At 35.9% G+C, this 13,264-nt stretch overlaps 2 protein-coding genes and 2 long non-coding RNA genes across 4 annotated transcripts; 3 read left to right on the plus strand and 1 right to left on the minus strand.

Moving 5' to 3' along the window:
- Positions 1 to 1,504: 1,504 nt before the first annotated feature.
- On the minus strand, positions 1,505 to 3,590 carry LOC137575701 (juvenile hormone esterase-like). Its single transcript, XM_068288335.1, has 6 exons — positions 3,377 to 3,590; positions 3,155 to 3,295; positions 2,944 to 3,097; positions 2,148 to 2,887; positions 1,786 to 2,084; positions 1,505 to 1,730 (listed from the first exon to the last, which is right to left on the minus strand). The coding sequence occupies exons 1-6, from the start codon at positions 3,551 to 3,553 to the stop codon at positions 1,505 to 1,507; spliced, it is 1,737 nt and encodes a 578-aa protein (XP_068144436.1). The 5' UTR covers positions 3,554 to 3,590.
- A 1,172-nt stretch (positions 3,591 to 4,762) lies between these two features.
- Positions 4,763 to 5,351, plus strand: LOC137576116 (uncharacterized). Its single transcript, XR_011032269.1, has 3 exons — positions 4,763 to 5,044; positions 5,108 to 5,176; positions 5,309 to 5,351. It is a non-coding gene; the product is annotated as an uncharacterized lncRNA (long non-coding RNA).
- Positions 5,352 to 5,965: 614 nt separating this feature from the next.
- LOC137576115 (uncharacterized) lies at positions 5,966 to 6,436 on the plus strand. Its single transcript, XR_011032268.1, has 2 exons — positions 5,966 to 6,197; positions 6,257 to 6,436. It is a non-coding gene; the product is annotated as an uncharacterized lncRNA (long non-coding RNA).
- Positions 6,437 to 7,238: 802 nt separating this feature from the next.
- LOC137575702 (juvenile hormone esterase-like) lies at positions 7,239 to 12,169 on the plus strand. Its single transcript, XM_068288336.1, has 8 exons — positions 7,239 to 7,513; positions 7,575 to 7,718; positions 7,779 to 7,932; positions 8,150 to 8,295; positions 10,450 to 10,686; positions 10,771 to 10,914; positions 10,973 to 11,126; positions 11,427 to 12,169. Exons 1-8 carry the CDS (start codon positions 7,292 to 7,294, stop codon positions 12,167 to 12,169), a joined length of 1,944 nt encoding a protein of 647 aa, XP_068144437.1. The 5' UTR covers positions 7,239 to 7,291.
- The last annotated feature ends 1,095 nt before the right edge of the window (positions 12,170 to 13,264 follow it).

The raw sequence follows: 13,264 nt of genomic DNA on the forward strand, positions 1-13,264 counted from the left end.
GAACTTTCCTGACTAACTTTAATCACATTTGTATGGTTTAATTTGTTTTTCAAGTAATGTACAAATGAATAAATAAATATAACAAACTATTTGAGAAATATTTGCCCTTCAAAGGGTTGTTAGATATATGTATGTGTAAGTTCTTTATTGTATGCTTTATTGTATATTTAAACGTAGCAAAAATTTTAAAATTCTTTTGCTTTGAAACTTTATTTATACCTTTTTGTTGGTCATTTGTCATCCGAATGCTCTTAATTGAAAAAGTCGAGAAATCAGGATCATGTCCTTGTTGGTTTCTCTCTCCATTGGAAACACTGCAGTTGAAAAAGCCGAAAAATAGAGATCTCAATATGATTAATAGAAAAATCCCAAGCAAATTATACATCATTAATTAACTGATAGCTCAAACTTTAGTAAGCCATGCACCAAATATTTAAACCTCAAGAGCACTTAAGCGCCACTATCGGAGAACTCTGCCATTTTGGACCCAATTAGTGGGCTATTTCAATTCGGTTTTTAAGAAAGAGGCAGGACAGATATTAGTGTAAGTGTGCCAATTTTCATTGCAATAGTTTACAGTTTGGGCGTGACCCACTACACAGATCTACATAACAAATTTTGTGGCTCTAATTCATATGGAAGGAACATACCTAGATTGATTATATAAAATCCATACATAGGTCGGGGCGTTAGCACTACGTATTATCATGTCTTACACTTTCGTACTTCTCACCTTTACTTGTATTGTTTTTAGCACTTTCTCTTTGCAGAACTGTACGGTGAGCTCCCAGGGGGGTTTCTTATACTGATCTCTCTAGCCCGAGGCCCCTCTTTATATAGGACCTGACCTGAAGACAGCTCTCAACATTTGTTTCTAATTATGTTGCTAAGATGCTTGTCACCCTCCAAACTGAACAATCCAAGTGTCATTCTGTACACTGGGCGACACTGAAAAATAAGTGGCATAAAGTCGAATAACGCAGATATCGAGCTAAAACTTCGTATATATGATAAGTATAGCTCTCTAAATATTCAAACAAAATTTAAAGTTCATATGACCACGTCTACCCCAATAGCCCATATAAGGCAACAATGCGTATACGTGATCACAAAGGAAAGTATAACAACTACATATATATAAAGTACAACTAATATAGAACAATCTCTCTCTTTTTCCACAGTTGAAGAATTGCATCGTCAAAAATCTTCACAGTAACTGATGTCAATATATCTATATAGCTGATTGCTATATCTATTGACTTTTCTAATGGCCCAAACGAATGGCGTTTGTTGGATAATTATGTTTTCGACAACATAATGTAACATTATCCCATCACTATCAAAATAAATGCAAAGAAAGAAGATGGGAGCGGCTTTGTAGTCTTTTAGGTTCGAAACAAGAATTATGCAATCACGATTTTCACACACAATGACCTAATTTTATTGGTCTTATAAACTTCATTGCTTATTTTTATAAAATTATCTGCAGTAATTATTATACGAGTTAGCTTTGATGTTTGTACACCTTATATACTTCTAATGATACTCTTCTAATAGTTCCATCCAAAATGTATATTCCTTTTTTTCGATAATGGGAATTTTTTCGAACTGTAAATCCATTTCGATCAGATACACTGTCGACAAATTCATGATAATCACAAATTTCTATGGGCCATTCGTCTAAAACTTGTAGGGTGCAATATCTGAGCTGGGGAAAATCGGCAGGATATCTGTAATATGAAAGGCATTAGGTAAAGGAGATAAAGGATTATTATGATACCTTACCCGAATTTGGCAAAATTTATGAAATACTTGACAAGCGATTCGATTAACCTGGCCTCATGGGACCGCCTATCAAATGCGGGAAATGCAAGATGTCTACGAAACAAATAAATCAAATCATCGCCATGAACGACTCCATAATTTTGGGACGTATTTGCATAGCTATAAACAGAGAAATAACTAACAAGACCTCTGAAGTTGAAATTGTACATAAAGTAACGATTTTCTATGGGATTATTTGTTTCAGTAAACGTTCTGACGGCTTTATATAGGGGATGTTTGAAATTTCTATCGGTGATTATCTAGTAAAAATAGATATTGGAATAAAAACATGTACGTACATATATCAATTTGGTTACACTTACGTCCATAAAGTATCCTTGACGGTCTCTTGTTAGTTTATGAATACCATTTAAGTATCTATCTACGACCTGCCTTGTCTTCTGCTTTTTCTGCTCTCTACTAAACCGACTGGGCCACTCCAACAAATCTTCAAGAATATAATCAAATTGGGCATTGAACGCATCGAATAATGTGGCATTTTCAATAATATTGGCAACACGCACGGCTCCCTCATTGGGTACGGTTCCCAGAAGCCAAGGTATTTTTGGATAGTGACCGTCTTTCATAATGATTTCTGGATCTTCAGTTAGAAAGGCGTCCCTTCTATGAAGCTCTACTACTGGGCGGTAGGCGGAAAAGGGATCACCACGCCAATATTTAACACCATCTTCTGCATTGATTAATGTTTCTGCATCAACGTTTCTAAGTGCCTCAGTAAGTTCGGCCGTACTTATAGTGTGCGCATTTGGAATTCCACACAATTCCGCAGTTTTTCGAGCTTGTGCCAGTGGATATTTGGTCATGGCATGAGGAGCATTCGCTGTGCCACTCATGCTAATCACTCTATGGAAAAGGCCCCGAGACATCGGACTCAATAAATGCAAATGGCTGGCAATGCCGCCAAATCCATGACCAAATAAGGTTATCAACTCACTATCGCCACCAAACTCGAATATATTTTCGCGAACCCACTTCAATGCCAAATTCTGATCTTTTAGCCCAAAATTGCCAAGCATATTGTCATCTGCAGTGGACAGAAAACCTAAGGAAATGGATATGGTTTATAAAGAAGCAGAAAGTTTTGTGTAGTACCCATACCCAAAGGTCCCAATCTATAACTGATTGTTACTAAGATTACCGATTGGGTATCCATGAAATACTCCGCTCCAGAGGTTAAGGGAGAATATGATCCACTGAAGAAACCACCGCCATGTATATAGACCATTACGGGTAAAAGTTCTGGCGAATAAAGCTGGAAAATGAAGTTAGATTACTTTTTGTTGACACTTCAGATGTCTTGTGACCTCACCGCTGGCCTGTAGACATTTAAATAAAGACAATCCTCTTCTCCTTGTATCACTGGAGCGGGTAAGACAAGTTTTTTTAAGCATACTGCTTTGAGCTTGGTAGCATCATAGTTATCATTCCATTTTGGTTTTTTTTGGGGGCTCTTAACAATAGAAAGGAAAAAATGAAAGCATTCGTTAATCTCACATATCAGAATTGCCAATGAAACCTTATCAATACTCACCTTGAATCTTAGTGGCCCTAATGGTGGCTTGGCATAGGGGATTCCCAAGAAAGCGTGAAATGTTTGCGTTTGAAAACCATCCATATAAGTGCCCTTGATGCAACCACATGGCGGACACACTAACAAAGACTCTTTGTCTCTCGGACGATTGCGCCTGCCAAACGCTGAAAGGATCATCAGGCAGAGACAAAGGTAAATCACAGGCAAATGTGTCTTGAACATGTTATCCAAAGTAGGGCTTCTTATCGGGACAACTTCGGGTAAGGGACTTGACACATCTATGTGTTCCTGGTAAGCCGATTTCCCCTTTTATTTCTAGCCGGAGAGCGAACACAAGATTAGCAACAGTTCAGCTTAGCATTATAGTTCGATAGCCACAAAATTTGCATTCGTCACAAGTATTTAAAAATGATTGTTAATGATGATGATGATATTTTTTTATTCTTACATTGTTTAAAGTAAATTTTAAGCTCAACACAAACTAAATTTTATCTGTTTCCGTAGAAATTTAATATTGAATAGATGACCTCATATCATTGTATAAAAAAAGATCGTTCTATGATAATCCAACCAGAACTTACGATGTAATTACTTTTAAGCTAAATAGCTTGGATTAGATACATGGTAATTACCTTAATGTACACTCAAAACTGCATCCATTATGATAAATGCAGACTATTTCAGATATTCGAACTGTTATGATATATATGCAACCCATTGATAACAAATGTTATTTGAAGATCTGACCGATTTAATGCGGTTTTATATTACATACATATTTATACATACATATTTATCATAATGTATCCTAGGCGACAGTGATGTACTCTTCCTCGTTCACAGGGTATAAATAGGAAAAGTATATATAAGTATATACATATGTATATTCAAAATCGAAAAATTAGGATGACGAGGTCAACTTGAAATATAAAAACCTTAAATTTACCATTTTAACCCAAGAATGCATTGCATAATTATCAAAAGTGTTCCACGATCTCATCTGTAATTACCATTACTTCTTAAATAGCATGCAATTGGCCGCTGAAGTCAGTATTTGGTTTTACTTATATAAAAACTTTGTAATATGTTGTGCAGAAAATTCCCATTTTAGTATGAAATTGAGATTTAGTTGCAATTTCTTCAAGGTCTACCACCTGGTATTTTATTACTTCCTTTTTTGAAACAATTGGAAGTTTGAGGTATTATTTGGTGGAGTTTGTTAGACTTGCTTTGATGGTCGTGCATCTCACGTTGTTTCCTCTAAAAACTCTTGAATCCATCAGAATAAGAACTAGTTTTAATTAAGTCAATATAAGCACAAATGCCATTGGGAACTTCGATTCGATATCTGCATGAAAAAAGGCAATAAGATGGCAAGTTATCTGAATCTGGAGGAAATTGCGAAATATTTTACAAACGTTTTGATTAACTTGGCTACATTGGATCCATTTTAAAGCCAAATTCTGATCTTTGAGACCAAAACTACCAGGCATATTGTGATCTCCAGTGGACAGGAAACCTAAGAAAATAAAATACCCAATGCTCCCAGTCTAAAAGCCATTGTGACCAAGATTACTGACTGTGTGTCCATAAAATACTCCGGTCCAGTGATTGAAGGACCAGTTGACCCGTTAAAGAACCCACTGCCATGTATATAGACCATTACGGGTAAAACATCTGACTACCAAAGCTGTAATATGAGCTCACATTCATTATCTGTTGACTTTTCAGATGTCCTCAGCTCTGGTCTGTAGACATTTGAATAAAGACAATCCTCTTATCCGTATATTTTTGGACTAGGTAAGAGATAATTTTTTTTTTGGCCTTAATAGTATGATAAAGGTCATTCCAATTGGTCTTTTCTTTGACAATCAATAGCTGCTAAAAATAAAATGAATTTATAGTGAATAATTCAAACATTCCCGAGAGTAGATTCATGTAACTTCGCAACGATTATATTGATTTTGGAGCCCCGAAGGATGCCAAGGACTGACAGAGTAACTGATCCTAGTAAGAACAGCCAGATTGGATGAAAAAATATTATCTCCTACCTATAACACCAATATCCGGAGAAGAGGATTGTCTCTATTGAAATGCCTGCAGACCAGTGGTAAGTAATCAAGACATTTGAAATGTCATCTTAACTTCGTTTCTTTTTCATAGATTCGCGTTTGCCCGTCATGGTCTATATACATGGAAGTGGATTCTTTGGTGGATCAGCTGATCCTTCAAGCAGTGGTCCAGAGTATTTTATGAATTCACAAGCTGTAATCTTGGTCACAGTGGCTAATAGAGTGGGAGTTTTGGGTATGTTATTTAATATAAATTTTGATTATTTACTTCAAAATATTCTCTTACCGTCTTAGGTTTCCTTTCCACTGATGATCACAATATGCCTGGTAATTTTGGTCTCAAAGACCAGAATTTGGCATTAACGTGGTTCAGAAATAATATATGTTTATACTTATTAAGTAGCCAAAAAGTGACCTTATTAGGTCAAAGTTTTAATGGAATTGCCACCCATTTGAGTTTATTGAATCGCAGTTTTAAGGGTCTCTTCCGTAGAGCCATTTGCATGAGTCGCACCACAAAACCCTCTGGATTAAGCTCTAAACGTTGCAGAAGTTTCCGATATTGCAAATGCAGGAACTATGAGTGAAGAAGATTTCAAATCTTTAAGGAGATTTCTTTACACATTTATTAGATAGTAGATCCCCATCAGCACTACAGCCATAGTGCGGTCATAGAAAAATAGACCCGAGGGATGTTGAATTAGGAAATCGATACAAAGTGTCATGGTTGCTTCTTTTGCAAGGATTGGGTAAGTTGTAGTCCTTGACTGTAAATTTCAAATCTTTTATTATGTCTCTGTTCTTGTAGAGCATCCAGCATTCTTCCCAATGGAAACTGTCGCAAACATCCACAGTAAAAGTTTTTGACGCAGAACCCGATTCCTTTTGTAACTGTCTCGTTTAGTGGTTCCAAAAACTAATACTTATGTTAAGACGATTATATAGTTTTATTTTCAATAGTATAATAAATCATGGACTTCTGCCTTGCTTTCTTTGGAATGATCTACTATGTTGCTTTGCATTAGGGAGATGCAACTTGCCCCATTTTCACCCAAATGAAATTAGTCCATGTAAAAATTGGAAAAATCAGTACAAGAATGGAATATTGAAGTCATGACTCTGGTTATGGGGCAAACATAAATGTATTAAGAAAGACATGCAAAGCTGTTTCATTAAACTAAATAGTTTGAATGCCAAATGGCTGGACTCTATGAATCTATTCCAAACAGGAACATAGGAAAGATAATTCTGTACTTTTGAAATGATATTTGCAAGTCAAAATAGGGCAAATTAACTTCTGTTTCTAACTTTCTATTTCCGATTACCCAGAAACTTCGCCATTATAATATTTACATATATATTCCTGCTACGGTTATAGGTATTAAATTCTCTTGATATAGATAATTACTATGATATGTAAATAAGTTTTGAAACTGCAATAAAGGTCAAGCATTTAAAAATGATTAACGTTATAAAAGGATTAAGTGTTAATACATATACTTACAATTGAAGATGGATAATCTTTTTAGAGAAAGATATTTAATATAAAATAGAGAATACTAGATTTTCAGAAAAAACAAAATTTGAAAAATCATTACAATGATATTGGTGATAAAAATCGAGACTTAAATATTAAATTTTTTTATTGTTATACAAGATTTATGTAATAATGTTTCATAATCTTGTGACGAATGGTCAATTTTATGGCTTAAGTAACTTCTTAGCCCCATTGGAATAAAAGGCGAAAGTGCTTCCCACAAATGAAGTAGTTAAGCCAACAACCCGACCCATACCATTCAATCTATTTAATAAAAGAAGACCCGAAATTGGTTTTCTTTTGACCATGTTTATATCACGATTGATCGTTATTTACCTCGGTCTTTGCCTGGCGTCGGTCTCAGTGAGTATCCTTGGACAGCTTCCAGAAGATGATGAATTAACGGCGTGTGCGTCATATAGCGGTTGCTTCAGGGGCACTTATATGGAAGGCTTTCAATCGCAGCAATTCCAAGCCTTTTTGGGCATTCCTTATGCCATACCACCCTTAGGAGATCTCAGATTTGATGTAAGTTTTAGATGGAAATGACTCTTTCTCTATGGTCTTCTAATTATATATTCATTTTTAGAGCCCACGAAGGGCGGGAAAGAATCCCGACACAGTTGATGCCAGTAAGCCAAAACCGGATTGCATACACAAGGATTATCTCTCAGCAACACCAACAATATCCGGAGATGAAGATTGTCTCTATTTGAATATCTACAGACCAATGGTAAGTCGGCAAGATGAAGATAAAATGATAACAGAAGATTAAAAAGCTTTCATTCTTCAGCCTTTATCGCATTTGCCATTACCTGTCATGGTCTATATACATGGAGGTGGTTTCATTGGTGGATCAGCTGGTCCTTCAGTCAGTGGGCCAGAGTATTTTATGGACTCGCAAGCTGTAATCTTGGTCACAGTGGCTTATAGACTCGGAGTCTTGGGTATGTTGTTTAATATAGTATTACTTATGTCTGTCATGTGGATTAGTGAATTATTTTAGTACAGATTAGGAGTTATAGGGCAATTTAGTGTACATTATAGCCAAAAGTCTTAACCACATCGCATAGACATATAAATTGTATGAGTATTCTAGTCGATCCCTCTTATATGTATATTACTTACTTATACTTTAGAAGGACTCCTTTTCTTCCTCCTTAGGTTACCTTTCCACTGGTGATGAGAACATGCCTGGTAATTATGCTCTCAAAGATCAGCTTTTGGCATTGAAGTGGGTCAGAGATAATATTCACGCTTACGGGGGCGATAAGGGCAAAGTGACCTTATTTGGTCATGGTATAGACGGGGTTTCCACCCATTTGCATTTGTTAAATCGAAATTCTGTGGGCCTCTTCCACAGAGTGATTAGCCTGAGTGGCACGGCGAATGTTCCGATTGCCATTAACCGAAATCCACTGGAACAAGCCCGAAAAGTTGCAGAACTCTGTCGAATCGATAATGCAGACACTATTAATACAGTACAACTTATGGACGCACTAAAAACCGTTGATGTAGAAACTTTGGTTAACGCAGAAGACGGCTTTAAATATTGGGGGGCAGATCCCTTGTACGTTTTTCGTCCGGTTATAGAAGAAAACTCGCAGGGCGCCTTTTTTAACCGATGAACCTGAAGTCACTTTGGAAAACGGAAGCTATCTAAAAGTGCCATGGCTCCTGGGAACCGTAGACTCAGAGGGAGCTGTGCGTACAATCAATATCAACGAGAATCCCGACTTGCGTTATAAGTTTAATTCGGATTTCCATAATTTATTAAAGCAGTCGGTCGAATTTCCAAGTCAGTTCAATGAAGAGCAAAAAGATGAAAAAACAAGACTCCTTATAAAACATTATTTCAATGATAATAGTGAATTGGACGTCCAAACAGTGAATGGATTTTTAAATGTAAGTGGAGAGAAAACTCATGTATAACGAATTTGTTTCATTATTCTTTTTTTCAGTTAATGACTGACAGACATTTCAAGCATCCCCTCTATAAAGCAGTTAGAGCTTATGTTCGATCGGGAGTAAATCGTGTCCATATGTACAACTTCAAATATAACGGACCTGTTAGTTACGCCTCGATTTATGCCAATTCAAGTCTCTCTAGAAGTTATGGACCTGTTCATGGCGACGATTTGATTTATTTGTTCCGCAGTCCCCGGTTCTTCCCCGATTTCAACAAAGAATCTAAAGAAGCCAGGTTGATCACACAGTTTGTGGCATATTTCATTGAGTTTGCCAGAAACGGGTGAGTTGTCTTAAAAGTTGAAATTGTTTTACCTAACATTTAATATCCATCTCCTTGTCTTTGCAGAGAAATCCACAATCATCCTGCTTTGAGTCCTTGCTCACAAAGCATTTTTGGCCCTGAACCCGAAGGCTTCTGTGAATATCATGCGTTTGAAAATGATGATGGTGATGATGGTTTTAAAGTGAATATTAGAAACCAATTTCCAACTAATAACGTTAAGTTCTGGTTATATTTATTGGAGGAAAGATGAATCTTATGCTTAGATAGTAATATAATTCTATAATAAATAGTAAAATAAATTATAAAAAATTAAGAGTTTATAAAAACTAATTTGCTTTCGTTCTGCTTGAATCTTAGTCTGGTAATCTGTAGAAAGAAATAATTTTCCCGACACTTATTAAGACAACGAAACAAAGAAATTATTTACAGAGATCCTATTCGTTTATGAAAATGCTGACCAAAGAAATATAGAAGTTATAGAAAAATTATGGAAGTAGAATATTTGTGTCATATTTTCACGAAGGGTCCTCGATTATATGGCCAGTGTTTTGCATATATTTGAAAGATTACAAAATGTTATATAACGCATAAAATGAATACACAAAACCATGTTAAGTTGTTAGGAACCTTTTTAGTGACATTTGGACAGAATATTATTTATTTTAAAGACTTCCAAATTCTTATTTAAGATTGCTCAGAAATGAGGCCATAGTCCGAAAGAAAAACCTTTTTTTTTAAATATATTTTACGAGGGGGGGGGAAAAAGGCATAGCAAATTTTAATTTGTAATTGTTTAAGTAGTCTAATAACTTGCAACAAAGGTCAACCATTTAAAAGTAATTTATTAGCGTTAGTAATTAGCGTTAAGAATGCATGGCAGCAAAATGAAACGGATTAATTTTAATTGAAGTCATTAACAAATTCACTATTCACAAATTGTTTGTTCTACTAAATTTTTATAATTATGGCATTGGTGAAAATCGAGTTATAGAGTTCTACTTATCTAATTGTAAGATTTAATTAAGCAAGTTTAAACATAATCATTATATAAGCAAATAGTTAATCTGGCTAATACATGTGACGAATAGAGAATTTCGTGGCTTAACTAACTGATTAGCCTCTTCGGGATAAAAGACCAAATTGCTTTTCGAACAGCAAATAGTTGAGCTAAGAACTTTGAGACCTTAACCACTCCCAATCTATTCGGCAGAAGAAGCCCTTATTTGGATTGGTTTTCTCAACCATGTTCTATTCACCCTTCATCATTGTTTATCTCTGTCTCTGCTTGGCATCAATCTCAGTGTCCTATGACGATATTTTAACCGTTTGTGCGCCACATGGCGGCTGCTACAGGGGCACTTATATGAAAGGCTATCAAGGGGAACAATTTCAAGCATTTATGGGGATTCCCTATGCCGTACCACCTTTAGGAGATCTGAGATTTGAAGTGAGTTTCTTATGAGGATTCTATTATCCAATTTATTTCTCCGAAACAAATCATGCAATTTCATTTTCTTGTTGTCTGTTCTAGAAACCTCGAAGAATGGGCAAACTTTTTGGAACATCGGATGCCAGTAAACCCAAACCAGATTGCATAAACAAAAATTATCTTTTATCTACACCAAAAGTATATGGAGAAGAAGATTGTCTCTACTTAAATGTCTACAGACCAATGGTAAGTCGGCCAGACATTTAAAATGAAACCAGACAATTAGAAAGACTTCATTTTACAGCCTTTGTCGGAATCGCCTTTGCCTGTCATGGTCTATATACATGGAGGTGGTTTCATTGGTGGATCAGCTGGTCCTTCAGTCAGTGGGCCAGAGTATTTTATGGATTCCCAAGCTGTAATCTTGGTCACAGTGTCCTATAGAGTGGGAGTTTTTGGTATGTTATTCACATCGAAATTAGTGTATCCTTGCAGAAAGTGTTAGGTTCATTTGGGGAAAGCCCGTGCTCAAGCTGCTTAAATGTCGAAATAGATATCTCATTTTAACCGATTTTTATCACGATCAACTAAAACGTTTACCTTGGTATGGGGGCAAATGGTGATAAATGAGATATTCATACATTTTATACTTTATTTTGTGTAACAATTAATCGATAGTATTATGACGGACAAAGACTGCAATTTTAGCATAGTTGAATTTGCATTTAAATCAACACATTATTTCCTTTCCATCTTAGGTTTCCTTTCCACTGGTGATGGGAACATGCCTGGTAATTTTGGTCTCAAGGATCAGACCATGGCATTGAAGTGGGTCCAGGATAATATATACTACTACGGGGGCGATCAACAGAAAGTGACCTTATTCGGTCATGGTATAGATGGAATTGCCACCCATTTGCATTTATTGAGTCGAGCATCTGTGGGTCTTTTCCACAGAGTGATTAGCATGAGTGGCACGGCGATTGCTCCAACTGCCATTAACCGAAACCCTCTGGAACAAGCCCGAAACGTTGCAGAATTTTGCCGTATTCCAAATGCTAATAATATGAGTGAAGCAGAACTCACAGACGCCCTTAAATACGTTGATGCAGACGTTTTGGTAAATGCAGGAGATGGCTTCAAATATTGGGACGCAGATCCTTTGCACATCTATCGTCCAGTCATAGAATCAAGTAACCAGGATGCCTTCTTAACGGCAGACCCCGAACTTCTTATGGAACAGGGAAACTATATAAAAGTGCCTTGGCTCTTGGGATCCGTTCCCTCTGACGGAGCTGTGCGTGTGGTTAAAATTTACGAAAATTTCGAATTGCGTTATCAATTCAATTTAGAATTCCATGATTTACTAAAAAAGTTAACTGAATTTTCAAGTAAGTATGTTAATCCAAATCAAAAAATAGCGATCCTCAGAGAAGAATACCTTAATGATACACGCAAATTGGATTCCCAAACTGTGGATGGTTTCTTAAATGTAAGTTAGTCTCACATAAAAGGGCTTTCTTTCATTTTTGTGCTTTTCCAGTGGATGACGGACAGACATTTTAATTATCCCCTCTATAAAACTGTCAGATATCATGTACGATCAGGAGATGATCCTATCTACATATACAACTTCAATTATAGAGGCCCTTATAGTTACGCCTCGATTTATGCTGATGCAAAGCTTTCAAGGAGTTATGGAGTTGTTCATGGCGATGATTTGCTCTATTTATTCCGTAATCCCCGTTTCTTCCCCGATTTTGCAAAACGTTCTACGGAAGAAAAGTTGATTAAATCGTTTGTTAATTATTTTGTTACTTTTGCCAGAAACGGGTGAGTTATTCCAATGTTAAACTTAATTTCACATTTCATAAATTTGTCTTTGTAGAGCACCCGACATTTACCCCCACTTGCGTCAATGCACACGTTATGTCTTTGCCGAAGAACGCGATAGCTTTTGTGACTATCATGAATTTCAATATGACCATCGAACAGGTGGTTTTGATTTGAGAGTTAGCAACCAATTTCCGAGTGATAAAATTAAACTTTGGAAGTATTTGTTGGATGAATCATGAGGAGGTTTGCTAACAAAATAATATTACATTTCTGCAAATTTCGTCCATCAGTTCATTGACTTCTCTGGCGTGTGAATACAGACAAAGCTTTTATGTATCCTCTGCAAAAGCAAGAAGAAATTATCAATAGTCAATAATAAATAAAGCGTTTTTTAACTATAATCTTGTATTTTAAATTAAGGCTAGTACTATCAGAGTCAAGCATATGATATTTGTCCAAAATTAACCAGAGACAACTCTTAAGAACTTGATCATTAGAAGCTAGATTATTCAAATCCGCTTAATTGTAAATAAGGATACTTAAAATTGACATAAGAAGGAAATTATCCATGAATAAAGGTTCTAAGAGCACTTATTGTTAGCAGTGGCTGGGTGTTATTGTACATCAAATATTAACCCTGGGAAAAGAGATTCGCTTCCTAGAAGTTATTTTATACGAAATAGTTAACCATGTAGGATATACCATACTTAAAATAAATTCCTTTACTAGGATTCCACATTTCTTTATAGATTTCTATTGA

The sequence above is a fragment of the Drosophila tropicalis genome, unplaced genomic scaffold (genome assembly GCF_018151085.1).
Source record: "Drosophila tropicalis isolate 14030-0801.00 unplaced genomic scaffold, ASM1815108v1 contig_593, whole genome shotgun sequence".
NCBI classification, from domain to species: Eukaryota; Metazoa; Arthropoda; class Insecta; order Diptera; family Drosophilidae; genus Drosophila; species Drosophila tropicalis.

Excerpts from the sequence above, each read along its gene's own strand:
- LOC137575702 (XM_068288336.1), top strand. The coding sequence starts at position 7,292 with ATGTTTATATCACGATTGATCGTTATTTACCTCGGTCTTTGCCTGGCG. Across the intron at positions 10,687-10,770 it reads TAGGAGATCTGAGATTTGAA|AAACCTCGAAGAATGGGCAA; the intron begins GTGAGTTTCTTA and ends TGTCTGTTCTAG. Across the intron at positions 10,915-10,972 it reads TAAATGTCTACAGACCAATG|CCTTTGTCGGAATCGCCTTT; the intron begins GTAAGTCGGCCA and ends TTCATTTTACAG.
- LOC137575701 (XM_068288335.1), bottom strand. The coding sequence starts at position 3,553 with ATGATCCTTTCAGCGTTTGGCAGGCGCAATCGTCCGAGAGACAAAGAG. Across the intron at positions 2,888-2,943 it reads TTATAGATTGGGACCTTTGG|GTTTTCTGTCCACTGCAGAT; the intron begins GTATGGGTACTA and ends CCATTTCCTTAG. Across the intron at positions 2,085-2,147 it reads GTCAAGGATACTTTATGGAC|ATAATCACCGATAGAAATTT; the intron begins GTAAGTGTAACC and ends TATTTTTACTAG.